Raw genomic sequence first — 27,626 nt, forward strand, 5'->3', positions numbered from 1 at the left:
TTGCAGTGAAGATGTCAAAGATCGGCCATAGACATGCCAAAGCCCGAAGGCTGACCGTACATCTTCTCAGAAGTTCTGCATTTGAACGAATGCAAGAAGGACAGAGTTAACGAACGACGAAAGTAAAGGGAAACGAAAGGAACAATAAACAGCAACCTGTTCATCACCGTGGAGTTCAACTCCTACAACTCCTACAACACCAGCGGTTGGACCAGAAGGGAGTAATCATCATCGTACCCTAAAGGGCTACGGGCTGGCTCGCTGCAATCTCTCACGATGCTCACGATGCGTCGGATGATATTTCATCCTAGGAAGAAAAGGTTAGGAATGCAATCTAGCTGCCTTAGGGAAAGCTGCCATTGGTCTAGTTCGTTCGTGTTATGAATCTGTTAAAAGTAAAAGAATGATCTCAAAGGAAAATTTGCCTCAGTTGTGGGAGGAAATTCTACTTATTCGAATAGATAAATTGAGAAAAAGAAAAAGAAAATCAAGGAGATCGTAGAAAGATGGCAGGAGGGTTGAAGGAATCTACACTGCCCAAACGATGTCTGCTACGCCAATTTTCAAACGACTTATACTCCTGTTCAATTCTAAGAATAATTAATAAACGTCCCCAAGGAAAGTCCCCTCGCTGCACAGTGGCAAATGTAGGTAGAAGAAGATGGACACATATTTTATATTCAAAACATAAAAATATATAAAGTATCTCATTTTGAGATTGTTTGTTAAAAAAATAAGACATTCGTAAAAAAAGTCTAAATTAATTCAGCCAACTATTTACTGTAAGCACTTGCATAACTATAACTATCACCATTTTGGTACAATTTTGAATACAGTTACACGATTTTTTGTTGTTTGTAACATTTGTCTATGTGCTTAACCATCACAAGAGTAAACCATCAGATGAGTTAGTTGAACAAAAACAAAGACAACATCATCGTCGTCCTCATCTGGTCGCTGTGCTTGGAGGTAGATAGATGAGAAAAACGTTTTTCATTTTGGATCGAGCTCGAGTTTCTTCCTCCATAGCCTTCTCTTAGACAGCTCAAATACTTTGTTGCACGTAGGACACACAGGATTTTAACCAGTTGCACAGTAATGAAAATCCTTCCCAGATCATTACATTCCTACTTCTCTAGACCCCCATGAACCCCTATGGCAGCAGTATTATCTGTTTGATCGAAACCGACCAATGGTTCTGTTTTGTATTTAATACTTTGCAACCTAGCTTCGCTCATTGCGTTTTGCAATAAATAACAACGAAGCAACAGTAAAAAAAAATACACAATGCGCAAGATGAATCAGTCAGAACAGTCCCTCGAGGTGAGACCAAAATTTCATTCCACTGAACAAACCGGCAACTCGCTGCCTGAAGCTCGATAGTATAATTTATGCTTTGAAACGTTTCAATGAACATTTGTTGGAATGGTGGTACAGTTTCCATCTGTCGTCTGTTCGCAAAATCTCAAGGGATCTGGATAAGGTTGTAATGAATTTTCTTAATCCTTTTGGCCCGTCAGATCCATTGCAGGGAATGCAATAAATTGCACCACCACATGCAAGGAGAAATAGAAAACGGAAGCCTTCATTTAGTTAGGGGCAGTGTAAACCGTTGTTTGCTGTCGAGGGCTTAAATTGTTGAAGATGATCGTTTCCCGGGTGTTTATATTCATTTTTAAGCCTATTTTTCATATGGTAATGGTAAGCACGAAAGAGCGCTTGTTAATAGAATTAATTGGTTTGTGGTTAATAACCCGTCGAAATGTTTTTCTTTTTGCACTATCTAACGTATGTTATCAAAAAAATGCTGTAGGTTTCTACTATCCCCACATGCTATCTTTATAATAGATTTCCTACAAAATTCAATAAAACAAGTTGTTACCTACTGCAACCAAACCAGACACACTCATGAACTACATTATAATATAGTAAAACAAAACCACTGAAATATGTACCGTTTTACATTTCAGAAACTTTTAACCATTGTTTGAGCAAATTCTTAGTTTGCAAAGTTTTAAGCACTTAATCCACTACTGAAATCGTTTTTAGAAAAATAGAAGCTAATTTTCAATCTAGTACCGCATCCAAACGTTGACCAATTATGTGTAAGAGAAAGGAACTGTACGAGTCCCCACCGAGATAATCCATTTGCCAAAATTAAAACCGCAGAACCATCTTCACGATACAACAAACACAGCGATAGGGTGGGGACGATCATCACCCTTGCCCCCTCCCTATCGAATAGTTTCCGATAGCATCACCGACTCACATCACCAAAACCATTGCCACGCATACGCGCGCGATCAATCGCGAGGCGAAACCTTGTTCACGTGCGCCCAATACGCAGCATTAGTTGCGCCGGAGAGCTGATAGCAAACGGACGCGTTTCTGCCACTGCTCGGCCACTGTTTTGGTCAAGCCGTTTCTTTCCCGCAACGTCGCGCGCGCCAAATTGAAACGTGTTAGTCCAAAAGCCAATCATCATACGTGTAAGTTTTTTTCCCGACTAGTAGTGTTTTCTGGTCCGACGACAGGCCTAGGAACGCTTCGGATTGTGTAAGATCTAAGCGCTGTTCGGTTTCGATGCTTTCCGTGTGACGTAAGGACCGGGAAAAGCGGGTACCACCGGCTTCTTGCTCTATCGCTTACATTCCGGGACCGGTTCTGGTTTGTTCTTGTCCATTTTCGGCAGCTTCTTGTTTGCGTGCATGTGTTTTTTCCTAGTTGTGTGCTTGTGTCGTGTAATGTGTTTTTTGTCCGTCTATCTGCCCGTTGAAGTCACCGTTGCTAATGCATCTAGTGATCGGTTATCCAAGCTCCATTTCAAGTGCAAAAGAGTAAAGTGAAGTGAAGTAAGGAAATCAGTATCCAAACGGCTCAGTTCGAGATTTCAAGGGACTCGGGAGTGATGTGGGATTCAGTCTAGCACTGCACCAGATTGCAATCGAATGCGCTTTATCCAAACGAACCATTAGTAAACGACCGTACGTGAAAAGACTTATTACCATTTGCTTAATATCGCGACCAGAGGAGTTTTTGTGCATATTGTGTTCCGCGTTCGTGATGTTTCACGATTGTGTATCTGTGTCGAGCGTGTGTATGACCATTGAAGAGTGTAATCAACCTGTTTCTACCATTTGCAATTAGGTTTTTGGTCTTCAGAGTCTTAGCACCAGAGACTTAGCCGTGAATGGAATTCTGTACATGTTGGATTACCAACAAATAAAAAAGGCAAACGAGTGGGTTGGTTATCATGCAACCGGAATCTTGAGCTTACACGATCCACCAGGCGGGAAGCCAGTACAATTTTATGGCTTATTAGTTGCGGGCCACCTAAAGAACGGTCACGACCGGTCAGTAGTAGTTGTAACGTGCTGGTTTTTTTTAGAAAGGAAAATTGTCTTTTTGCATCTCGTTTCCCATGCTGAAATGTTAAAAAAAGTATACGGTCCGACACAGCAGAGTTGCTGATGATGTAATGATACAATGAAGAATATAGTTTTCGTTACGAATGCACGGAGATAAGTGATTCCACCTTGCTTATAGCTAGTTTGTGAAAACGATTCTAAGCCTGAACGGGAATAAGTACAAAATAAAATGTTACACAAATTTCTATACTTATATATAACGTTGTTTCAGCAAGAGCAAATACATTATTGGACGGAAAGCATGATTTTGCTGATACACGGTTTTTGCTTAAATTATAGCAGAATATTTTTTTTTGCTCGGTTAGAACGGCCTGGCCGTATCAAGACTTATTTTACCACGTAGCAGGATAGTCAGTCCGTGCTAGGGGGGACTGTCCGGATGAGATTTAAACCCGGTCCTGCCGTGTGGACGGGCGCCGTTTTTCACATGCACCACCGGGCCGCCCTAATTTTGAATATATGAATGACAAAATTTGATAATGAAAAAAATATTTGCGAGCATCGCTACCAATAGTCAAGGCTTAAGCTGAAGGTTAACATCTCAGCACGAAATACATTTTATCTCATTGGCATTGGATTATTGACTTTGGCACAAATTTTTTATAATAAACCGGTTGGTGTTGAACTTCATTTCGATGTTTGTTTATTCATAAAGTTGGTTTAGCAATAGCATAAATATTATATTAATAGCCGCCCGTGAAGCAAAAAAATGATCGACATATTTACATAATCACACATAGAGATAAATCTCTCTGCTCTATTCTGGGCAAAAAGTCATGGCTCTAGACATCTTCTATTTCTTAGTGTAGCGAGCTACTAGGGCATGTCTACTATAACTGAAAAGTCAGGCGTTGCTACAGAGGCAGGATCTGGAAGCTTGTTAGTCTTATTCTAAAGTTAACAAATCGAATATCTTGATTTTAGTTAAGAAATAGTATACCTACCAGCGAATCGAAACAAAAAAAAACAAGTATTCTGATATGACCAAACGGTTCAACAGATTCTAGAAAACCACTTATGCTAGCCTTAAAAGCCACATAACTGTTCTTGTACGGTTTTTGCTTAAATTATAACAGAATAATTTTGAATATATGAATGACAAAATTTGTTAAAGAAAAAAATATTTGCCAGCATCGCTACCAACAGTCAAGGCTAAAGCTGTAGGTCAACAACTCATCTCGAAATACATTTTGTCTCTGTTACCAAATTATTGACATTAGCACAAATTTTTTATAGTAAACCGGTTGGTGTTGAACTTCATTTCGATGTTTGTTTATTCATAAAGTTGGTTTAGCAATAGCATAAATATTATATTAATAGACACCGTTTGAAGCAAAAAAAATGATCGATATATTTACATAATCACACATAGAGATAAATCTCTCTGCTCTATTCTGGGCAAAAAGTCATGGCTCTAGACATCTTCTTTTTCTTGGTGTAGCGAGCTACTAGGGCATGCCTACTATAACTGAAGAGTCAGGCGTTGCTACAGAGGCACGATCTGGATGCTTGTTAGTCTTATTCTAAACTTAACAAATCGAATATCTTGATTTTAGTTAAGAAATGTTATACCTACCAGTGAATCGAAACAAAAAAAAACAAGTATTCTGATATGACCAAACGGTTCAACAGATTCTAGAAAACCACTTATGCAAGCCCTAAAAGCCACATAACTGTTCTTGCTCGTTAGAGTTCCACTAGCACCCAGTATATCACAACCTATAACTTCATTATGCAAGCAAAACCGAACCACTTCATTCACTTCTCTTAACCATAAACACCGCAACAAATCTAACCACCGTAAATTATGCAGAACACAGCAATGTCGTACTACGTGCCTGATGCTCGGTTCATGGTAACTTAATTCGATACGCACCTTTTACCGCCGCAAAAACGATGGTAACCTCAAAACAACACTTCATTTTCGAATCGAGTTTGATCACTACCCTCCCCTCTTTCTCGTCCAAAGCCCCGAAGTCAACACCAAATGCTCCCATTTGCTTTCGATCATATCAACCCATCATTATCGATCACCCATCTTCTGAGGCATGGTCGGTGCAATTGGTAGCAAAAGGACTGGCACAAAAAACATACCCTAGCAGCACAAAATAAGCAAACTATTATGTGTGCAGGGTTGTTACTGGCCAATGTTAAGAAGGTTCGCCGCCACCGGTGTTGTTTTGTTTTGTGCCTTTCTGTTGTGTTTATGAATCAAAACATAAATTTGGTCGCTCATTGGTGTTCAAGTACGAAATCGGGGCAGATGAGGTTGTGATCGACAACAATTTGATTATGCAAACAGTCAGCATGTTAATCAGACAGTGAAGATCATCTAAATTCTCCAGCTAAGATACAGAATGCAGTAAAATAGTTATCAATACAATATCGAGTTTTGGAATTTTAAATTTAAGTTTTTGGTGTAATTAAGTTACGTTAAATAAGTTTAGTACCGGTTATTATTTTTAACATTAAATGTACCGAACAAAATAACATTTTTATATAAATTTTCAAACTCATTTAATCTATTATCAAAACAACTCAACTACCCCAAAACACATTTTAACACCTTTACGAATTGCGGTAATACTCATGATATTCATATACAGCCAAAGCAGTGTTGATGCACGACTGAATATGAATTGTTTTTTTTTTTTACTAAAACCACCACGATATCTTGATCATGGGCTTGGCGATAGTTTTGACACTTTCTAATGTTTCAAATCAAAATAATGTAGCAGCAGAAACCAATGATATACAGTTCCGTGGCTCTTTCCCAGTTTCTTTAATGCGATGGAAGTTCAGTACAAACGCTCATCCATATTAATACCTCATCAACGCGAAAAACTGCTGGGTGCATCATTTTGATATGATTTTGTTTGTTTGTTTTCTCTGGCTTCTGCTTAGGATTTCAGCTGAAAAGATAAAATACACCCTTACGGTAACCACTAATCATAAACAGCTTGTGATTAGCTTTTGAACACATTCTCAGTTTTTTTGTTTAATTGATAGCTCGTAAGCAGCCACATCAACCGTAGGATGTGAAACACAAAGGTGATTTTCGGGAGTGAAACGCAACGAAACATCCAAACGATTGAATAAGTCATGTAGCTGTACCAAATTTCGATGGATGCATCTAAGAAATAATACGATTCATGTGCTTGTTGCCGAGTCTTCGTTAGGATTTTCACTCATTTTGTACCATTTCTATGGCGATGTGATTTTTTTCCTAAATTTACCGTGTCCGGTACCGGTGAATGAAAACGAAATTGTGAAGTGATTAGATGTGTAGCAAACCTTTCGAGTTCTTTTTCCGCATCTATGTGAATCGTTCGTAGTGCATTTAAAACAATACATCGACGGTTCCACGTTTAGCGGACTCCGACTCCCTGCCTTCAACATAAATCAAAAAGTGAAGTTCGTCGCTTATCGATACTAACAACCAGCTCCACCCGTTCACAATGCAACTACTAGGCCAAACGTCATCGCTAAGCGTTTTTCTAGTACTGCTGCTGCTGCTATGCCACGAAAACAAATTCCACCGGTGGAAGGTGAATGCAGCCATCAGTGCCTTCCAGCCGACCATCTTCGACAATGCTCAATGGCGCGTCATCTTTCACCTCTATCGCAATGTCACGATGACGATGGCCGGCCGTACCGGCTACAAAACGACCGGCAAGTTTCTTCAAAAGAAAATTCCGGACAGTGTACCGTTCCCCTGTGACATTGCGGTTGGCCGTAGTCCGGAACCACCGACCAGCGTGCACAAGCTGCGTCCCGGTAAGTCATTATAAATGCATTTGCAATTTAGGACGAGCCTTTTGATTGTTTCATTTTGCACGGGTTGAGTAATACAGCACTGTTTGCTGAAAAGAATTTGCATTCCAAGTGCGCACCATACGCGCCACCTTCAAGGCACAAGGCAGCACGTACCCACCGGACAATCGCTCACATTACTAGTTGAGCTTCGAAGTCTTTAAATTTCTCCTAATGGGACACTTTACGCAACGGCCAGGCATACTGGTCGCAGTGTGGTATTATTGTAAGGGTTTGTAAGATTGAGTCTATTACAATGTGTGCATAAATTAGGAACATATTATGATACCTCATATTTTCAATGCGTTTAATGCAAGAAGTAACATAACGTTACAGTTTTAATTAAATGCTTTCTACTAGCCTCATATTTCAACAGCATTATTTAAATTATGTTTGTTTGCTTCGATTCGACAAAAAACTTCGATTGCTCAAAGCGATATCGAAATTAGAAGAAACAAGATAAGCCATACCAAAGCCATGGAAATAGAAAACTATCATCAACGATCCTGCAAAACTACCCCAATTTGGCGTTTCAACTTAGTAAAAACAACAAAATCGAGAGAAAATATTTCGAATTATCTGTTTATAACAATTGCAGACTTAAATATGTTAAATAAATAAAGAAAACACGTTTATAAAATAACTATAATATTAAAGATAGGTGGGAGCAATGCTAAAACAACATAGCACTGATATAATTTCGTAAGCTTTTACCAGGAGCTTTCACTTGCTTCACTATCATCTGTTTTGATTTATTCTACATTTTAATTGTTTTATTGCATAGAAAGCAGTGCTCATTAGAGACACGAAAAAATACTTCCAGGTGTAAGAGACTAATCATTTCGTCTCTGGCTCTGGCACTTAGTTGATCTGATAATGTTTACTATCTGCTGTCTTCCTCAATTTTTATTCAGGTGACATAAACGTGGTGGCAGCCATCGGTGATTCCGTCGTAACAGCTAGCGGTGCATCGGCAACCAGCTTCTTGCAACTGTACACCGAAAACCGCGGTCTATCATGGTGCATCGGTGGCCAATGGGGTTGGCGCAATGCTACCACGCTACCGAACATACTGAAAATGTTCAACCCGAAGGTGGGATTCGTCGACCTAGATTCGACATAATGTACACCACCCAGTAACATAAGTATTCGTTTTTCTTTTTCATATGCCCACTAGCTCGTAGGATATTCCTACCGCGATTCGTACAGCTTTCACTGGGACTCACAGTTCAATAATGCGGAGATTGGAGCAATTTCAAAGGAACTACCCCATATGGCCGCCCAGATGGTGACGCGCATCAGGACGGATGGGCGTGTAAATTTTAAAAAGGACTGGAAGCTACTCACGATAACTATCGGTGGTAATGACATCTGTTCATACGTGTGCACACTTAAAGATCCCGAATCATTACCAATACAGCATCGAAGATACCTGCTAAAAATGCTACGATACCTACGTGATAATTTACCCAGGACGCTAGTGAACATCGTATCCGTTCCAGACGTGTCGACAGTGGTATCGATCAAGAAGAAACCGACGATATGTTGGATTTTGCACCATGCTGAGTGTCCATGCTGGGTTGGTCCTTTATACAATTCTACCAAAGAATCCAGAGCGAGGTAGGAGGCTAGGACTTACGATAGATGTAACAGAGCTGATGTTAACATATACTTCCTATTGATAGATGGGCTCGAATACAAATGCAGTACCGAAAGGTGGAGGAAGAAGTCGCCATGCTGGATGAGTTCCGGGGACTCGATGAGTTTGCCGTCGTACACCAACCATGGACGAGAAACCTTTCGGTAAGTTGTATCGAACAACTGCAACCAAACTTCTATACCAAAATCGTTTTATTTCTTATCGAAAAACAGCTCATGAAAGGAAATGAGGTGGACTATTCACTTCTCTCGTACGACTGTTTTCATATGAGTCAAAAAGGCCATGCGTAAGTATCTTGAACATCTAGGGGAGATTACCAGTTGTTAAAAGGTTCATAAAATTCTATATTAACCCCCAACAGACAAGCGGCCGTTGCGTACTGGAACAATCTACTGGAGCCACCGGGCAAGAAAAGTACAGGCTGGAAGCCAGGCATTGACGTCTTTCGCTGCCCTTCGAAGGAATCCCCTTACATATACACCTACGACAATAGCTAGTCACTATTAAGCAGGCTATACCAACAAATGTCCTATACTACATCAAACACACATACACATTTCGGGGAAAACACACGCTGGGGAAAGCACAAGGGGTTGTTTAACATTAAATAAAAGTCCGGTTCCGATATCCAATTGATCAACGTATTTTTGTTGCCCCGTGTCACGGAACGAGGTCACCATGAACCAACATCCGTAACTACCCACGTTACGGGCCCTTTCGTTATATTTGACATTCTTATGCGTCTACTCATTCCATATTAGACTCTTCAGCGAACGTCGTGGTTCGAATTTGTGAATGAAATCGATTTGATCGCCAACGCGTTGAAGGGTGTTGGTTCGTAGTTTGTCCATACTTGGATGAAAGCAAGCTGCTTCTGTTAATGGTGAAGACTCTCTTTGGTGAAAGCTGTTTTTTGTCACCCGTTTTACAGCAAACGTCTCCACGATGGAAAAACGCTTTTCCAAACATGGATAAACAAGACTACTAAACGATGAGATAATACTTCTCACGTTTGAAATTGCTCCATTTCATTCATAAAACTGGCCCAGCTGGTGGTTTCACACAAACACACGCGTGTCCCACTGGTAAGTGTACAACGATGTCTTATTTTACAAGAGTTGCAAAGGCTCAATCACCCGCTCCAGATGATGCCCCCTAGCGATGTTTAGTTTTTATATCATCCCTGTTTTCGGTGAGTCTTGTGCTTACGGTATATACCGCGTTTATTTGGATTCGACAATTCAAGCCCCAGCCCAAAAATTCCGTCGGCTGCTCCCCGGACCGTGTGATGATTATGTCGACGCACGCTACTTTATTTGTTTCATTCGTGTAGCTAGTTTATCTTTCTCGTTGCCCGACGGCCTAGTTTGTGTTCGGGTGTCTTTATGTCCCGGTGGCCGCAAGCTCACGAAGAACGCGTGAATCACAGCTTTTTTGAAGTTTTTTTGGTCTAGTGTTTTTATTGGCAATTTGCACACTCATAACGATCGACCGTTTTAAAGTAATTAAGACTAACGTTATCGAATTAATGCAAGCACATTGAGCACGGACGGATTCGAATAGATCAACCATCATAGAAAAGAAACTCGTTTGCTAATTACTGGTGAACTTGAATGGTGAGAGTACGAATTAGAGACAGTCCGTGCTATTGTTGTTTGGCTGATTATTAGATATTTTTCCTACTCCTACAGAAATTTGTCCTTAAAATGAGGAAGTATTCAAAAGATACGGTCCCATACGGTCTGCACATTCGTGCAAATGTGTGACAAGTGATATTACTACCCTGCACGGCACGAACAACAGCAAATATAAAACCATCATTGCACACTCCAAATCCAGAAGCCTATCGTATATGGCGATCAGGTGTGCAAACTCGATCTAACCCGATTTCACAGCAGAAAAGAAGTATATCGATCATCGATTTTTTTTTATTGTGCCACAAACATTAAATAATCGCTCCCGTTGCAACGATGTTGCAATAACGGCGTTCAAACAGCACGCGGCTAACAGTGTTTTGGGACGCAACTTCACAACCATACCATACCTATGCTGGTGCTGTGTACACGCGATGCTTGTGGTTAGGTTTTTCATTTTATTAACCGCAATCGTCAATCAACAATTAATTTAGGACACGACGGTGATACTTGTGCGTCCGTAGTGCAATGATCCGAGACAAAATTGTTCCATTGTATTGGTAATGTATGTTGTTTATGGGTAAACAATAGCCCATGTACAAATTCAGTAAGTCAAATATTCAATAAATTTTGACTACACTATTTGCTTAGCAGATATTTCAATGTTATAGGCTCGATTAGTATCAAACACTTACTTTCATTTTCATTATTTTCCCTTCGTCCAATAACGTATTTGATATACGAGCTGGTCAAGTTGAAATGCAAACTAAACCCGTGTGTTCACACAAGTACTGGTTCTGAGTCATAAACCGATACTGGATCGGATTCCTTTAAGGTGGCAACAGTTGAGCTGCAGGGGTGCTCAAAACTTTTAAATATAAGAGACAAATATAAAACCTTCTCCGAGCATCCTACTTACTAATTTCTAAATGCTGATAACACTGATTTTTTAACAAACAGATTTTCCGCTCTTTAATTTCCGTTCTGTTTTAGATGCCCCTTGTTCGAGTACGAAGCATGCAAACCGGTACACATTCACACGAGCTAACGCACCGTGCAGACTTTGCCTCGTTTCCTCGAGACACTCATACACTAATCCAATCGTCGTACTATGAACCATTCACGATACAAGAGCTCCTTCACGCGTTAAAGAAATGCTCTGGAAAATCCGCAGGCCCGGATGCGGTAAAATTCCAGATCACTGGAAGCACAGCTTTATAATACCAATACTCAAACCGCAAAAATCACCTTTTGATGTCAATAGCTACCGCCCAATATCATTGCTTAATTGTATAAGAAAAATTCTAGAAAGATTGGTCAATAGAAGACTTACCCATGAACTAGAAGTCAGAAAACTGATACATTCCAACCAGCATGCTTTCAGAAGTGGATACGGCACAGAAACTTATTTTGCAAAATTAGACAATATTATCTCAATAGCAAAGGAAAATAATAAACACATTGACCTTTCCATAGTAGATCTCGAAAAAGCATACGATCTGACTTGGAGACACGGCATTTTAAAGCAGCTAGTAAGATGGGATTTTAAAGGAAACCTACCAATTTTCATCCAATCCTTTTTACATAACCGGACTTTCTCAATAATGCTAGGCTGTTGCAAATGAAGACAATAGCTAATGGTGTTCAATGGTCCAAACGTAAACAGAGCAAAAATTTTAGACGTCATTTTTGATTCGAAGATGTCTTTCAGAGGTCACTATAATCACATCAAAACTTCCACTATAGCCAGCAGCGGGTTTAACGGCACGCGTACTGATCGGCCGCGGCGGGGCCCGAGCTGGCAAGGAGACAGTTTTTGGAAGCCAGCTGCCCAAAATGAATCGGCAAGCACAACACACAACACAGACGATCACACGGTTAAAACACTTAACCCGCACAGAACACTTGCCGCTTCATCGAGGCACAGTGCATATAAACTGCACACAACATACCCTACAGTCAATACGAATTGCACCACTGCAAAGCGAAACATTACGCGTCCGAAAACTGTGATTTGTGTTTGTAGATCATCTTTTAGCCGCGTGCCGCGAAACCACGTGGAACTATTGTAAACATTTATTGTTATGACATTCTGTCATAGGGAGTAGTATGTTCTGTGTCATAAACCTATACGCGTTCGGTTTCGTTAAGTTTGAGTTGACAGTGGTGAAGCTGCAGGGGCGCTCAAAACTTATACACAGCGCGGACAAAAAAAAAGCTTCTTCGACGCACAACCATGTACACTAACGGAAAATATTTAGCAGCCTACAGCACGCAAAAGAAAATAATCCGAATTCCGCGAGATTGCTCACCGCGATTGAATTAAGTCCTCAAATATACGATTATACATTTATACGGGTTTAAAGATATAAAGTTATTTGAAATCATTTGTTTTATTGATCATAACATCTAACAAAATATTTGTTTACTACACTTTTTTGAATTGCGCGAAGCTTAAAAATCAAACAAACTCACGATTTACACGCTTAACGAGCCGTCTCATTTTGCGCTTCGTTGCAAAGCTTCGCATGTCTAATAGTTTCATGCTGACCTTGCATATATTTACAAACAATCACAACAGAAGGGTGCAAAACGATCAATCGCCACAGGTTGGTACTTAATGAAAATGATCCCTCGTAAACATGTTACGCCCAGGGTACCTTTTGCTTTACTTGTCTGTAGAAATGCAAATACAACGGGTACCTATGCTTTACTCGAAAAGAGTGCGAATGTTTTGTAAAGAACTAAAGAATTTGAGTTTTTTTTAAACTTCATATTGTCTTTCCTGCACTGAGAATATGTAATATGTAAACTTATAATTTACTATTACATATGCACTGCTATGGGGCATCATAGTTATGATTGCAAAATGTGAAATGTTTAATTACATCGTCTGCATGGTGCAAATGTCACACAATCCCTGCAATGAGGCCTTCGGCCATGTTGCTTCCCCGAAAAGCAACAACGATGTAAAGAGAATGTTTATATGCAAACGCGTGAGAGACAGTAAAACAATCGAAATACCCTTCCATTCGATTGATGAGACAGTAAACCAAACCAAACACCCCAAGGTGACAACACATCTTTCGACGAGACAATGTGCAAATAAGGTGCAACACTCCGTTAAGCCCTCCAAAGCCGCTTGCTCAATGAACAAAATTCGAAATTCGCAAATGAACCTCAGCATCTCACTACTACTACCAAACACCAAAAAGAAAATAGATGCAAACGAAACGATTCAAAAGAAACGACACGTGCGCTACCCAAACAACTTCAAAGAGGACGGCGTAAAAGTAATTGAATGAAGAGGAGGTTTTGTTTTACTCTTTTCTAAATCGGGTGAAATCCATTCCTCATGAAAGATCCAAACCATTCTGCGTGCTTCGCACCTGTTAGTGCACCATTATCATCTATACGTCAACATCTCGACAACGTTATGCAATTTTTCTGCATTCCCATATTTCGTTTCGTAGGCAACATAGAAAAAACTTCATCATATCACTTATCACAATTATCATACACAGCACGAGCATACTTGAGACGAATCATTTTGATTGAACAAATTATTTTTATTTCTTACTATTTTCTCCATACTACGTCCCGTGTGCTACTGACATGGTTTCGTTTTGATTGGCCCGTTTAGATCTTCACTTGATGCATCTTTCACTGAAGATGTTTTGATGAGTCTCGTTTTGCAAATAATTATTTTATTAATTTGCTCTGAAATCGATTTACGGTGAGATCTTACATTCAGTACTAACCTACAGTTCACTCAAATACCATTTGGTACCGCAAACGGTAAATTAGTATAAATTATCATAACAATATTTCCTTTGAGTTCCAAAGTAAAAATGTGTCTCTTCAAATCCCGTTCTCGCTGAATGAACATTGTTCTTCCGTTAGCTGTGACCGCTGTTATCGTACGTAACTAAGTAAGGTGCCTCTTTGGTGGGACATTTGAAGTTTTTGAAAAGGGGCCGCCAGTCAGAAGTTTTCTTCCCCACAGACTCGAGCATGTTGTTCCACAGTGCGGTGCCGGCATAGCTGACAGAAGAGTACACGAATAATAAATAACAACGTAATCAATTAATTTAATTTAATTTCATTAAGACAATATAACATAATTGTTTCAATTACTTAGTCTGCAAACTCATCCGAAAAAACCGCCACTTCTACAGATGGAGTAAAAAGTTAGGCACGCAAATTGCTATTTTTTTTGTTAACACATGTTTCACATTAATTATAAGTAAATATGATTATACCCAAAAATATGTTTAACAGCGGCGCAAATGTGCTAACTTAAAAAAATAATTTTTGTTTTTGTTTTTACTTACGCATTTCCTTTCTGACTCATATGAAAGCAATCATACGAAAGAAGAGAGTAGTCAATATCCTTTCCATTCATCTTCATCTGGTAAAGGAGAACACAAAATTATCAATTTAACACAAAAACATTATTTTATAACAGGTTTCTCTTACCGTCACATTCAGCGACCATGGCTGATAGACGACAGCAAACTCGTCAAGTCCTCGGAACTCTTTCGATTCTGCAATCTCTTTTTCCATTTTTATATACTCATCCTGTATCCTTCCCCATCTGTCAAATGGGGAAATACTATGAAAAGGTTGCTACTAAAACCACTTGCACTCCTTCACACACTTACTATCGTACCTTTCACGAGAAGTATTGCTCTGACTGTAAAGCTTCCCGATCCAGCAGGAACACTCGCCGTGATGTAGCGATTCACAAGCGAACGGTTTTCGCTGCAGCATCACCACCTTTGACACACTTGGTATCGAAACGAGATTGACGAAGGTGCGGGGCATGTTATCACGTAGATAGCGCAGTGTTCGCTGGAGCCTTAACCGATGCTTAGCTGGTAGCTGTTCGGGGTAACGCATGGTACACACAAACGAACAGATATCGTTGCCACCGATCGCAATCGTTACCAGCTTCCAGTCGCGTTTCCAATCGACGCGCGGATCATTTCGTATGCGCTGCACCATCGCTCGCGCCATGTACGGTATATCGTATGAAACGGCACCGATCTCAGCCATATTAAATTGAGATTCCCGATGAAACGGGTATGCATCGCCGAGCGAGTACCCGACGAGCTGAAAATGATGAGAAAATTATGTAAATTAGATGTTTCGTTGTAACTATCTTATCTAGCCTGTTTTAAAAATACAAATAAATGTGAATGTTTTTATTATTTCCTATTTAAATTATTCAGTGCTTGGTATTTATCAGAATTAAAAATAAGAGAATCCATGTCAAGGCAGAATGCACAGTACCGTTCAGCGCCACTACTGCAAACCAAGCTCTTTTTTTGTTCGTGTTACAATCCACAAACTTTTTTTGGTTGCTACAAAATATCATCATATAATAACTAAAAATAAACGTTATTTTCATCACCGTTTATTTATTCATCGTGCAAGCTTAACTAACAAGAATCATGCGGCTAAATTTTCAGGTCACTGTGTCATTAGGAAGAAATATTACGTCAGTGCTACATGTGCCTTCATCCCGTACGATTAACTCATAACATGCAACAATTGTCTGGAGCGGCAGCTTACACAGCGCCACCGGCTGCAAGAAAGCATCTAATTTCACCACATTGTGAGCTTTTGTTTACTTTCATCTAGCGCAGCTCAATCATAGGTCAGCGGGACGATTTGCGGGACACCAATGTCTTTTGGGTCAGTGGAAAAACACCCAAAAGTTGATGCGTTACGCACCGATCCAAAACAGAGAGTAGTGTTAAAGGCGTGTGAATCGACCTGCGCAATGCTAAAGCCTCACTTGAATGCTCTAATCATGCTCAATTAGCAACCTTTAATTCAATTACCTTCCTTCTCGTTAGAGGAAGTAAGTAATTGTTCTGCATCGCGATGGCCGCAGAGAATAATCGCAATAATGGGTCGCATAATTTTTCCAGCAGTCCCACAGGAAAACGTAGCCCATTTTTTGAGACTGATATAAGAGACAATTTTTTCCCTCAATTAAGCTTGCATTTATGATTACGAAGTGAGGCAAGACTTCCTCGAAGTGACGCAAGATGGTGTGGCATTTTCCCGTTACACATAATCATTATTTCGTACTCATTTCATTTTTATCCAATTCAAAGGGATTTTTCCTTGAAATTTCTAAAGCCGTCGTCCGAAACCGTACTTTATTGAAACCGTACTTTATTGAATGTAAGAAGGTCGCGAACCTCTGCCCGTAAGTGAATAATATTACGATTGCGTACGAGTTTCATCATTTAAGCACTTAGCTTACCAGAAACACACTCTTTGCACAATCTTCATGTGCAATTGCTCTGCTCCCTCTTCAAAATTTTCAACACTAGATCTACCAGATGTCCGCTTCTGACTCATCTTCTTGCTACTGCCCAACATTCACTTCAAAAAAGAAAAACAGTACAATCGAAACCAAATAATACGCCGGAGATAATTTTTACTTTGCGCTAAATTAAGGATCGTTAACACTTGCCGACAAAACACAGCAACGTGAGTGGAAACCGTTTTGACCCCGTTTTCGACGGCAGCCTGGCTTACCTTCGGATTGAACACCTTTAATATATTGGGTAGGGTAGTCACATTGCGCCAATCCCACTGACCACCAATGCTCCACGATAGGCCACGATTTTCCTGGTACAGGTCAATGAAACCGGACGCTGCTGCACCAGTGGCAGCGGTCAGCGAGTCTCCCATGGCTGCAATTACGTTTATGTCTCCTGTGGGATAAACCAGACAGCATGTTGAATCATTCTGAAAATGAATGATATAGCGATTTTTTTGCGTGAGTAACAGCAGTTTTTTTCAAACAAAATTTGATGATTGAAAAAAATGGAATTAAGGTTGTATCGTCAAAGCTTAAATATTAATCTACTTTGAACTCCAAATGAGTACCGTAGGGTTTTAATTATTGTGGTTGATGGAAATATTATTGAACATCTCTGTGACTTTGGAAATTTTCACACTATAAATTTTCACCATAAAACTTCTAGTGTCTAACATGTCAAGCTTATTTTTAATGTTTATTTATAGAAATTTGATAGAAAAGGACTAAATTGCAAAAGTATTATGTAACAAGCATAATGAAGGATATATTTTAGTGAGAATGTAGAATAAATACCTGGTCTCAGTTTATGTACACTTGTTGGTACCTTAGTACTTCTGCCCAACGTAATGTTGCAAGGAAATGGCACATGAGAAGGTATCTGTTCCTGCAGATAAGACCCGCTCATGCGCTGTCCGGTACGTCCGACGACGTCAAACATCCATGAGCGCAGGAAGCGAAACACAGCTCGCATTCCGACGCCGTCTAGCACTGTCGTCTGATCGGTAATGTCAACGTGCGCATCCTTTCGGCGCGCTCGGCCATATGTCAGCGGTAACAAGGAAAACACTAACACGCACACCACATAGCAACGGAGAATCATTTCGTGTCACCGTGCACCTATTTGTCTGTTTGTGAAAAATATGAACATTGTGCTTTAATACAAATTCAAATGGTGATCAAATGATGCTGGTGACGAATGGTGCTGATGATTTGGTTTTAAACCTGTTCCAGAAGAGAATAGAAAACCAACCCGGACGTCAGATATTAAATGTAAAATTGTCACATTTATTCGTTTCTCTACAAGAGAATGCCCTCACACCATGACTTCATGAGAGAAACATTCCATCGTTAAATTATTTCACGTTGATTCACGTGAAAAGAAATGACAAACAGTCAATGAGAAGAGACCAGTATTCAAATATGGATTTCACATATCACATCAAAATTTTGAGATAAAAAATACTTCACGATTTATTCAACGTACTAACGGATTTAGTGATAAAAATTTCCTGAATTACTGCACTATATTATAAACTATAAGTTGTGTATGTCATAGAAGTATTCTGGTTTATAATTGAAGTCGATTTTGTTGTTAAAAAAGTTATATAAAATTAACACAGATGTACTTTTATGCCAGCTCGCTTTACTATTTATAAAGTCACTGATTTACATTTTAGTAGCTCATTTTCAACTACCACAATATAAAACAATCTGCGCAAGAATTTCAAAATACATAATTCAATAATCATTACGCTTACTTACCATAACCAACACCACCCTCGGACCTATCCGATTATCGTTATACAAACCATTATTTTGTAACGACCCATTTATACATTCTCTGCGCATACACCCGTTCGCGTTCACCCCGAAAGCTGTACGACCTTGATACGTTGACCGAATTAGGCATTAAAGATAGCAATTACTTCATTCCAATGTGCAATAAATATATTGCACATACCTTCCAGCCTACCTTATATACATTGTTTGTTAATAAAAGGGAATCATGTAGGGAAAATATACAATGCAACTTCAAATCGATTATAAGCGAGCGCCAAGTCCCGATCGATAGTTCCGCTTTCGTAAGCGCAAACGATGGTACACCCTGACCGGTGGTAAGGTGAAGTCATAGGAAACCGGTCTCCCGGATTAAATCAAATGCTTTCTCTCTTTTCCGAAAAGGTTTTTTCGTTGTTTTAAGCTCCCTTTTCGTTTCATTCATAAAAATAACTCTTTCTTGTATATTTGTAAGTGTTTAGTATCCGCTTCGTGGCAGTTAAGAGGTTGAAACAAATTTCGGAAAGCTGTCCAAGTACCTATTTTATTCACCACACTATGCACGCTTCAAATATATGAGCAAGAAGAAAAACAGCTTTGAGTCATGAGTTGTTCAGTATTCGCATTCCCTGCATGCAAGTTCAAGTTCAAAGTACCTATAAAACAAGCAAAACAAACCAAACATAAAAAACAATGTATCAAATGACAAGAAAACGGGAATTGAATTTTTTTTTGAAATTTATGGTCGGTTGCGAGGTTTAAAACTCTCCCAAGTAACCACTTTTTTCGTTGCCTTCTCAACAGGGTGTTGAGGGAATCGTTAACGACCCACTAATGAACGGTGGATAGATGTAACATGTCAGAAAAAAACATTTTTTTCTTGTTTTTGTATCCATCAGAATAAGTTAATTAAAATCAAATTAAAAATCTGTAAACTGCATGAAATTAGTCATTAGAACATACATGTCCGCAATAAATTCATAGTATCAGTAATCGTACAAAAATGTTGGTTCCATCAAACTAGATCGAAATGATTAACCAAAATGAAGAAACGCTAGAATGCTACCACCTTTGAAGGTCTTGCTTATACTAATCATAGTACATTGACCGTACATTAGTCAATGCTATATGTAGAGTGACGGCCTTGAACCTATTCACCCTCTTTACGATTAACTTTACTAAAATGTAATTTAAATGCTGCGTCCTCATCATTTCTCAACATATCAACTCTGTGCCACGATAAACGTTTATGTCTTCAATTGCTGCTTCTGCACTCGTTTTTCTGTGCTTTATGCTCCAAAAACATTACTGTACTTACTGCCCCAGTCACGCATAACACATTTTGCACTACACATGCAAAGCCATACACTGTGCCAACCGCTTCCACATCCCGATGTCTATCATTTAATACAAAACCGAAAGTGGTTTACAACCGGCGCCCAGAGCAGAAAATGCCTGAGAAAACCGCAAACCCGTCACCACCCTATCGGACCACCTTGACCCAGTGAAGATACCGTGGGCTGTCCGTCCGTGTCTAACACTACTTCTCGTATTACCTGTTGGCCAATGTTAGCTACCCTCGGTCTAAGTCGTCAGACTTGCATGTGGAGGTTTTTGCGGATATTTGCATTATGAGCAACTAAGCAACATTGTCGACGCCCTTCGATACTGCTTTTGCTTTCTCCCTTTCCTCTACATGCTATGATAGCGCCCAGATTATAATTAGTATCTAAAGTTTCTTGATATTTGCCTTAGTTAATGCTACATAATACCCTCTCGCATAAAATCAGAACCGTTGCGACTCGTTACTAGAGTATTCGCATGATCTAATCGACCGTCAATCGATCCCGCTTTGACTAGGGTCAAATAAAGACAGTTTTCAAGAACTAATTCTTGCACAACAACAGTGAACAACAACATTGCAACACCCTTTCAGAGCCAACTTGTGTCCCTATGAATGCTCACTATCTCCCTGATATACGCTCAAAACTGAACAAAAATCCGTAATCTTCGCTTGAACAACCGACTTCTATCTATTTGTGAGGGTTCCGTTTACGTATAAAAACAGGTAAATTTAATTTTTTTATTTCTTCACACTGTATACACGTTAAAACGATTGAATATAACTGCATACAATAGTACTAGCTCTGAAACTGATATGTGTGATTGGATCAGTTTGTTGGCATGTTTAGTAGACATACACCTTTGAATGAATTCCTGTATTCCAACTAATCGCACGAGATCTAACACTGCGTGATTTACTTTAGCAAAAATTTATCTACAAAATAAATGAAATTAATAGATGAAGGTTAGAGAATGGAGTAGGAGTCTAGAAATATGAAGCATCCATTTATTTAATATGCGTTATGTGTTGATTGTATACTCAAGGAATCAAAATTTGAAAAAAAAATCGTAAGTATTTGATTTTTTTAATTTAATATTTAAATCAAACTAAACTATTTTAATTACAAAATCACTCCTAATCATCATTAAAATATTGTTACTAAGTTCATCAAAGCGCGCATAACACATATCATCAACGTAGTCAAAGATCCTATGTATATATTTTTTTCCACACACACTGTATGACTGTACAATGTATCCAACATGCATATAAGCCAACCGTTCTCCAAAACAATATGTGTCAGAGTGTTACGCATAATGAAAACAATGAGGTTCACCATTTCAGACAGAGCAAGATGTTTATGATGTTGTTCGTTTACGCAATTTAAACAATATGTTAGTGCCAGCGTGTGTTAGCCTTTGAGACGCTGAGTTGATAAATTTCGTAGTTGAATCAATCCTCTCTACCACATGTGGAGTTTGTTTTCTCTCCTTTCTACCGCTTAGCGAAGTAATCATGACATTGACACTGAATTGTGTGAAAGATAAAAGCTCGCTTGAGGTTAAATGGTTACATTGAGGGATGTTTTAACGTTACAATTAACATACAATAGACTAGTAAAGATCAACAGTATTGTATAGCGTCTTCGAAGCTATTATACAAGTATTTTGGCATTGAATTTGATTCGTTCTAAGTACAATTTATTGTTGCAAGTGATTTGTTGCAATGAATCAAAAGGCATGTGTAGGTTTAAAACGTATTAATCGCATAATAAAATTGCAGTTCAATAAAATTCCGATGAAATTGCAAAGATTATAAACAAAGTGGTAAATTCAACAATGGGAAATCATTCTTATAGAAAATACAGCAAGTTATACATACAACTCTCATCTTGGCAACTCTCTCCTATACTTATTATACGCCTAGCGTTAATCCTAATAGATTAAAAATTCAACAAGACAAATGTAAAAAAAATACAGCTAGTACAATATTCCATGATTATAGTTTTCACTAAGCAATTTCAATAGCAAACTTTTTCCTTTATCATCCTAAAAACCAAAGGCAATGTTTGTACAAGTGAATGCTGGTAAAACCTCAATCATTTAAGAGTAGCAACACGTTCCTCTCGTTAATATTCAATATTGTTTGCACAATTATACAATTGCACATTCTTGAGATCTTTTCACGAGTCCAAAACATCCATCTATTAAATATGCATTAAACCCTGACAAAGTTTCGCAAATATATCGCTTGCGAGATCTACGCGCTTCGGAATAAGGGTTAAGTGAAATGATTCATTTCCTGCTCCTCTTCAACCCCATTATCCAATGCAGGGTATGAGGACCCTGTGTTTAAACTCCAAGCGTCATTCTCCTTCGACGCAATGCATAAACAACTTCATTAATGGTATGCAAACATACACCTCACGCATCCTACACGCGTACTCTGGTACCAACGAAAGCGAAATTACCCTTATGCCAAATGCGGAGGATGGTCACAATGCGTTCCACCACTTTAAAATATTTACCAAAGCCGGCGCTGAACATCCGGAACGACACGTCAATCAGAATGTGCTATTGCGGTTGGTTACCGCGCAAAAAGGTTTCTTGTCATGTTTTTCAAAAACGAAAGACTTCAACGACCGGCTTAGGAAGCACAGGCGATGAACCTTCAACAGACACAGGGTTGCGGAGCACACATTAGGCAACTTAACGATTTTTGTCCCACCATGTTTCGATTTCTCTCTCTATCTTTTTCTCTGTCTCTCGCTCTCTTTCTCTTTCTCTCTTTTTCTCTCTCTTTCTCACTCTCTCAATCTCTTCCTTCGTCGGCTTGAAAGTCGTGCATTTATCTAAGCAAATAGATTCCAGGACAGACGCACGTGGTTTGAAACATCAAAAGGAAAGAAAGGTGAGCTAGGTATATTGTTTCACATTTGCAATGTGACAAATGTCAACCTTGTTGCCGCAAAAGGAATTGATCTGCTTAACAATAACAAAGACAAACCGTGCGAGATGCTTATTTTCTCGAGTGAAGCAGGATATTTTAATATTTAAAAACTAAACGATTAAGCACCAATTGTTTTTTTCTAGTATGATGCAAAACTATTTGTTTGTTAGATCGAATGAATGAATGAATGATAATACACAAAAATTCCTTTGTTCATCCTATTGAGGTTTAAATTGAAGGACCTAACAAATGGGCTGAGTTGTGACGCAGAATGACGAGGGTTTTATTATAATTTAAAATTGTAATACCGCTTGCAGAGATGGGTTTCAATACGAAGGACATAAGATTATTAAACGGCAACCTTCATGTCCGGCTTGAGAAGGATTGAGAAACGCGGAAATCCGAGTGATGTGTTCGTCTCGAAATTGACTACAAGATCATCAACCGCGATTTATACTGTTTAAACACTATGCACAATTTATTTAGCTAAAAAGCCCTTTTCAAGGCTCTTCTCACCATATGCACAGCAACATTTTAGACCATAAAAACAAACAGATTTTTTTTGTTTGCAGTTTGCATTCACCTTGTTTATCATACATCGGATAAATCTTCCCCTAAATTAGTAAATTCGTTCAATTTTCGTGTCACACATACTACCAACACATCAGGAATGCTCGATGAGGGTATATGTTGACAAAAAACTCGCACATACAAATACACAGAGGCACAGTATGCTCTACGTTAATGAGCTCGAATTTGATCAACACTCTACTCTCATTAGGTGGTTCACGCAGAGCGGGTTCGATTGATTTGTTTTCTCTCCCTGAATGGCTACAATTCAGCAAACAACTTGCTTAAGATCGTTGCGCTGACACGCTTTCCTTTGTATTGATTTTAACCACGATCGTTGTCCGGCTATTTGGTATTGAACATAGTTTGATAAACTACACCACTAATGCAAATCCATTAAGGTTAGCTGCTAAATACGACCTTGAACACCAAATCACATTGAACTTCATACATCACGTGTCTGGTTCTTTACACATAGCTAATAGCACTGTATGCTTGTAGTATTGTTTGTAACACGCACCTCACGTGAAATATTTCACTCTCTCCTTCTATTGTATTTCCACAAAATACACACAAACACACAAACATAAACATACACAAATTGAGTACAATTAACAAACAAACATATTCCACTGTTGCTTACAATATTTCCCGGGATAGGCCAATGGTTAACAAACAGCACTGCTGATTCATCAGGTCACGCTGCAAATGGAAAACATCCGTTATGTGGGTAGTGATCAGCATCAAGCTTCTAGTGCTACTGATCATAGCTCAACCGTCCAACGGTCGTAAGCTCCAGATCGATCTCTTCTACCCACCACAGCTTCCCTTTTTTCCAAGGTGGCTTTCGGTGCTTACTTCGCGCGTGTGCTGCTGAGGCAATGAAGCGTGACGAGCATTTGTTGCATTTTTCTCCACTCGCATACTCAACCACGCAAACCTAATACAAAAACCAAATATCTAGAAAACATAAGCTCGCTAGTAATATGCAAACAAAACAACAAAAAGTTAAAACATGACAGTAAAATAAAACACAACAACTCAAAACCAGGGCTAACAACACCGGTGCAACGTGTTGAACAGTTTTCAATCAACCAGTGCACTTTCCATTGGGGTAGGGGTGGTCACAAGACCTTGGCTCCTCCTTTTCCCTAGTGAGATTGACATTCAGCATGCAGAACAGGTCATTGGATGTTACTCCACTTTGCGCAGTTATGTACCATAAGCCGGTGGTCGCTGTTCGTGAAAAAATCACATAAAAGCTTGTTTGTCGTTTACAATGTACTACATAAGCAGGATTAATAGCTGGAAGAGGATCTTATTTGAGCATAATGTAGGATGCAGGAAACATGTAGTACATCGCATTTATGTTCAGGATCAAGGATTAAGTTCAGGATCAAGGATACATTCATTTAACAAAATAATGACATTCCTTAACATTTCTTTTACTTTTACTCAAATCACAACTGAACATAAATTCAAATTATTTATAACTTATAATTAAACATGTACATTATTTACAAGATATTTATACTAAATGTTATGTTCTTAAGATCGATTCACAATTCTATTTCAAGCAAAAGTAGGCCTTTCTCATTAAACTCAACATTTTGAAAAGATGTTTGGAAAGAAAATAATCTTAAAAAACCGTAGCTGAGTCACTATATACGGCTTTTGTACTTAGTTCACATTACTTACAAGTTCTGCTGTTCGCATTACTTCGAATAAGCACGAAATGCGTAAAACACATTATACGCATGTCAACACCAGATGACAATGTAGCTAAAAATATTTACTCGAGGATTATAAACAAAGAATATAGCTGCGACACTTTTACTATTTATTTATAATTAATTATTACGGCTTCGGGACTTTTACTATTCAACAATAATTTTGCTTCGTACCGTACCTGTTTCAAATAATAAGATTATGTCAACTAATTATGGTTTAGCACGCACAATCTGATCACTATGACGCTATCACATTGGAACACACTGACTGACGTTGCAATGTAAAAATCGTCCTACGATCCTTCACCACTGGTGCACACTAGAACACTGCTGACCGACGTGATATTTATCCGACCAAATATACCTTCTCACCTTGCCTATAATTAACTTCATTCAAACAAAAAAGCACACTTTCAGTCTGAACGGTGACGTATGGAAATCTGGTCGATGGCCCGAAAAACCGTTCGGTAATTAGTGGCACCTTGCCCTAAATGCTGTGATACAGCTTACTGTTTCTGATTAGAAGTTTTAGTAGCCCGTAGATTGAACGCTTTTTATGTTCACGGTTCCTCACGATGTGCAAGAAGTAGAGACTGGCGGAAATGGCTAATATTTAGCAAGTCATTGTAACGTTTGAGCATTTTTTTTAAATATTCTAATGCATATGTTTTCATTCTCAAGACGTTGTAATGTACACTTCTTCTGAATATACTTGCGCTGCATTTGCATAAGCAACGGTTGCGTTAAACGCCTAAGGTAGGCAATATGCAGCACACAAGTTAAATCAGAAAGAAAATATAAAACAGTCTCTAAGAACAGCCTATTTTTTAAAAGAGAATTTTTACAAACTGAAATCTATTGCTAATTTATGGTAACATTACAATAGTTTTGACTCTTAACAATTTACTATTTACAGAGCAAACACTGACTGTTGTAATCGTTCGCAGTTGTGCGATGTTTTTGAGGGTATGCAATCCACATTCACACTATGGGAAAACCAGTAATATCTGTTCAAGACTTTTTCTTGCACTATTTTATTACATATTTCTTTGAACTAATTTTAATCAACCTACTATTATGTATGTATTGCTATCTGTTTTGCTTAATTTTTTAAAATTATCATTACGTCAAAGTGCGTGTTCCGTTGAACTGCAAGCTCTAAATTTTAAATTCAAACTCTTTTAAACAAAATTAGAAACGTGATAAATACACTAACATAAAAAACAAAAAAATATACACAAACCATTTTTTTTTGCATTATATGGACATCACTCCTTGTGCAGAAGTAAACACAAATTTAAACAACCTGGCTCTCTAGGCATGGATAATGAATCATTCGTATTATACACCAGATAATCGTTTACGGAAATTCAAACCGATTAACTTAAATCTTCTGTATAAACATATTAGGTATTATATGTTATTACTAATTCTCTATACATCCTACAACAACACTTACATTCAATCCCTTTTAACCCTGCACCCTATGTGTCTATGCGTAGCATAGCCAATCTCATACAAATCACAATCAATGCTCTATACGGCCCCACTAAACAAAGTCTCGAACAGTTCAGGGCAGTGTATTGATTTTGTAAGTAATCCCTTTCACAATCCCACCAGATGCTTTGTGTTGATGCCTTGCTTACTACAACTAACAAAACTGCCCAAAAAAAGGAAACAAAACTGTACGCCAAAATAAAATTACCCCATCATTCAATATCCATGCTGGAGATCATCATGCAACAAATGAACTGCTCCTTTCACCAAAACTATAACCTTTCTTCGCGAACATTCGCTCACAAACATATCAAAACCCCCAAAACGCCGTGACAAGTGTTGTACTGAAAGCCTGTTTCGGCTCAACTTTTGCCGAACTATTCATCAATTAAATGATCCATTACGGAAAAATATAGGTAGAGCAGCCAAATATAGGTAGACACTAGTACTATACGCCAACGGTGATGACATGGAGAGTGAATGTGATTGACTATTTTGACAATTATGGCTACTACTACCACATATACACATACCTGCTCAGGCTAATGATAGCACTAACAATAGTTCATCCTAGTGTCAAACCAGGACGCAATAATGTAAATCCAACTGCGTATCGAAATACTTATCCTCACCATGACAATTTGCTTTCATTGTGGTGAACTTTACTTCTGCATGCCTTTGTTACGGTCATCTGTTGGATACGGGCATAAGTGTCGATACGAGTATGTTTTTCTCTTCCTTTTCGTAGGTCATGGTTTAGGACAAGAGGTTTAAAGAACTGTAATGAGAATCATCAACACTTTCATTTGGTGTAGTTAATGATAGTTCAATCGACACACGCAACTTAACTTGCATTCCACAAAAAAACCCTTCCGCTA

The 27,626-nt window shown here is 38.7% G+C and overlaps 3 protein-coding genes across 12 annotated transcripts in view; 1 reads left to right on the top strand and 2 right to left on the bottom strand.

The window, feature by feature from the left end:
- LOC125767427 (uncharacterized) overlaps nt 1-12,596 on the bottom strand; it is a 429,126-nt gene extending 416,530 nt beyond the window's left edge. The window contains exons 1-3 of one of the 5 annotated variants that reach the window (XM_049433992.1): nt 12,488-12,593; nt 12,096-12,169; nt 11,869-11,912 (exon numbers count right to left, since the gene is read on the bottom strand). The gene's annotated coding sequence lies outside the window, so the exon portion shown is untranslated. Of the gene's footprint in view, nt 1-11,868; nt 12,026-12,095; nt 12,170-12,487 lie in introns of those variants that run through there. The other 4 variants (XM_049433991.1, XM_049433993.1, XM_049433988.1 and 1 more) reach the window with 4 other exon arrangements.
- LOC125767443 (phospholipase B1, membrane-associated-like) lies at nt 242-11,712 on the top strand. 4 transcript variants are annotated; one of them, XM_049434044.1, is made up of 7 exons: nt 242-6,366; nt 6,438-7,205; nt 8,156-8,334; nt 8,419-8,861; nt 8,927-9,044; nt 9,114-9,187; nt 9,263-11,712. In XM_049434044.1, the coding sequence occupies exons 2-7, from the start codon at nt 6,887-6,889 to the stop codon at nt 9,396-9,398; spliced, it is 1,269 nt and encodes a 422-aa protein (XP_049290001.1). In that variant the 5' UTR covers nt 242-6,366; nt 6,438-6,886; the 3' UTR covers nt 9,399-11,712. The 4 variants fall into 4 exon arrangements, with proteins under 4 accessions (XP_049290001.1, XP_049290000.1, XP_049289999.1 ...); XM_049434043.1 differs by having other exon boundaries at nt 242-2,489; nt 6,418-7,205; XM_049434042.1 differs by having other exon boundaries at nt 242-2,489.
- Nucleotides 12,597-13,856: 1,260 nt separating the features above from the next.
- Nucleotides 13,857-25,944, bottom strand: LOC125767442 (phospholipase B1, membrane-associated-like). 3 transcript variants are annotated; one of them, XM_049434038.1, is made up of 7 exons: nt 25,431-25,944; nt 17,674-18,005; nt 17,094-17,272; nt 15,208-15,650; nt 15,015-15,150; nt 14,870-14,946; nt 13,857-14,579 (listed from the first exon to the last, which is right to left on the bottom strand). In XM_049434038.1, exons 2-7 carry the CDS (start codon nt 17,978-17,980, stop codon nt 14,435-14,437), a joined length of 1,287 nt encoding a protein of 428 aa, XP_049289995.1. In that variant the 5' UTR covers nt 17,981-18,005; nt 25,431-25,944; the 3' UTR covers nt 13,857-14,434. The 3 variants fall into 3 exon arrangements, with proteins under 3 accessions (XP_049289995.1, XP_049289997.1, XP_049289994.1); XM_049434040.1 differs by lacking the exon at nt 25,431-25,944 and adding an exon at nt 24,165-25,066 and having other exon boundaries at nt 15,015-15,132; XM_049434037.1 differs by lacking the exon at nt 25,431-25,944 and adding an exon at nt 24,165-25,066.
- Nucleotides 25,945-27,626: the final 1,682 nt, after the last annotated feature.

This window comes from Anopheles funestus, chromosome 3RL (genome assembly GCF_943734845.2).
Source record: "Anopheles funestus chromosome 3RL, idAnoFuneDA-416_04, whole genome shotgun sequence".
NCBI classification, from domain to species: Eukaryota; Metazoa; Arthropoda; class Insecta; order Diptera; family Culicidae; genus Anopheles; species Anopheles funestus.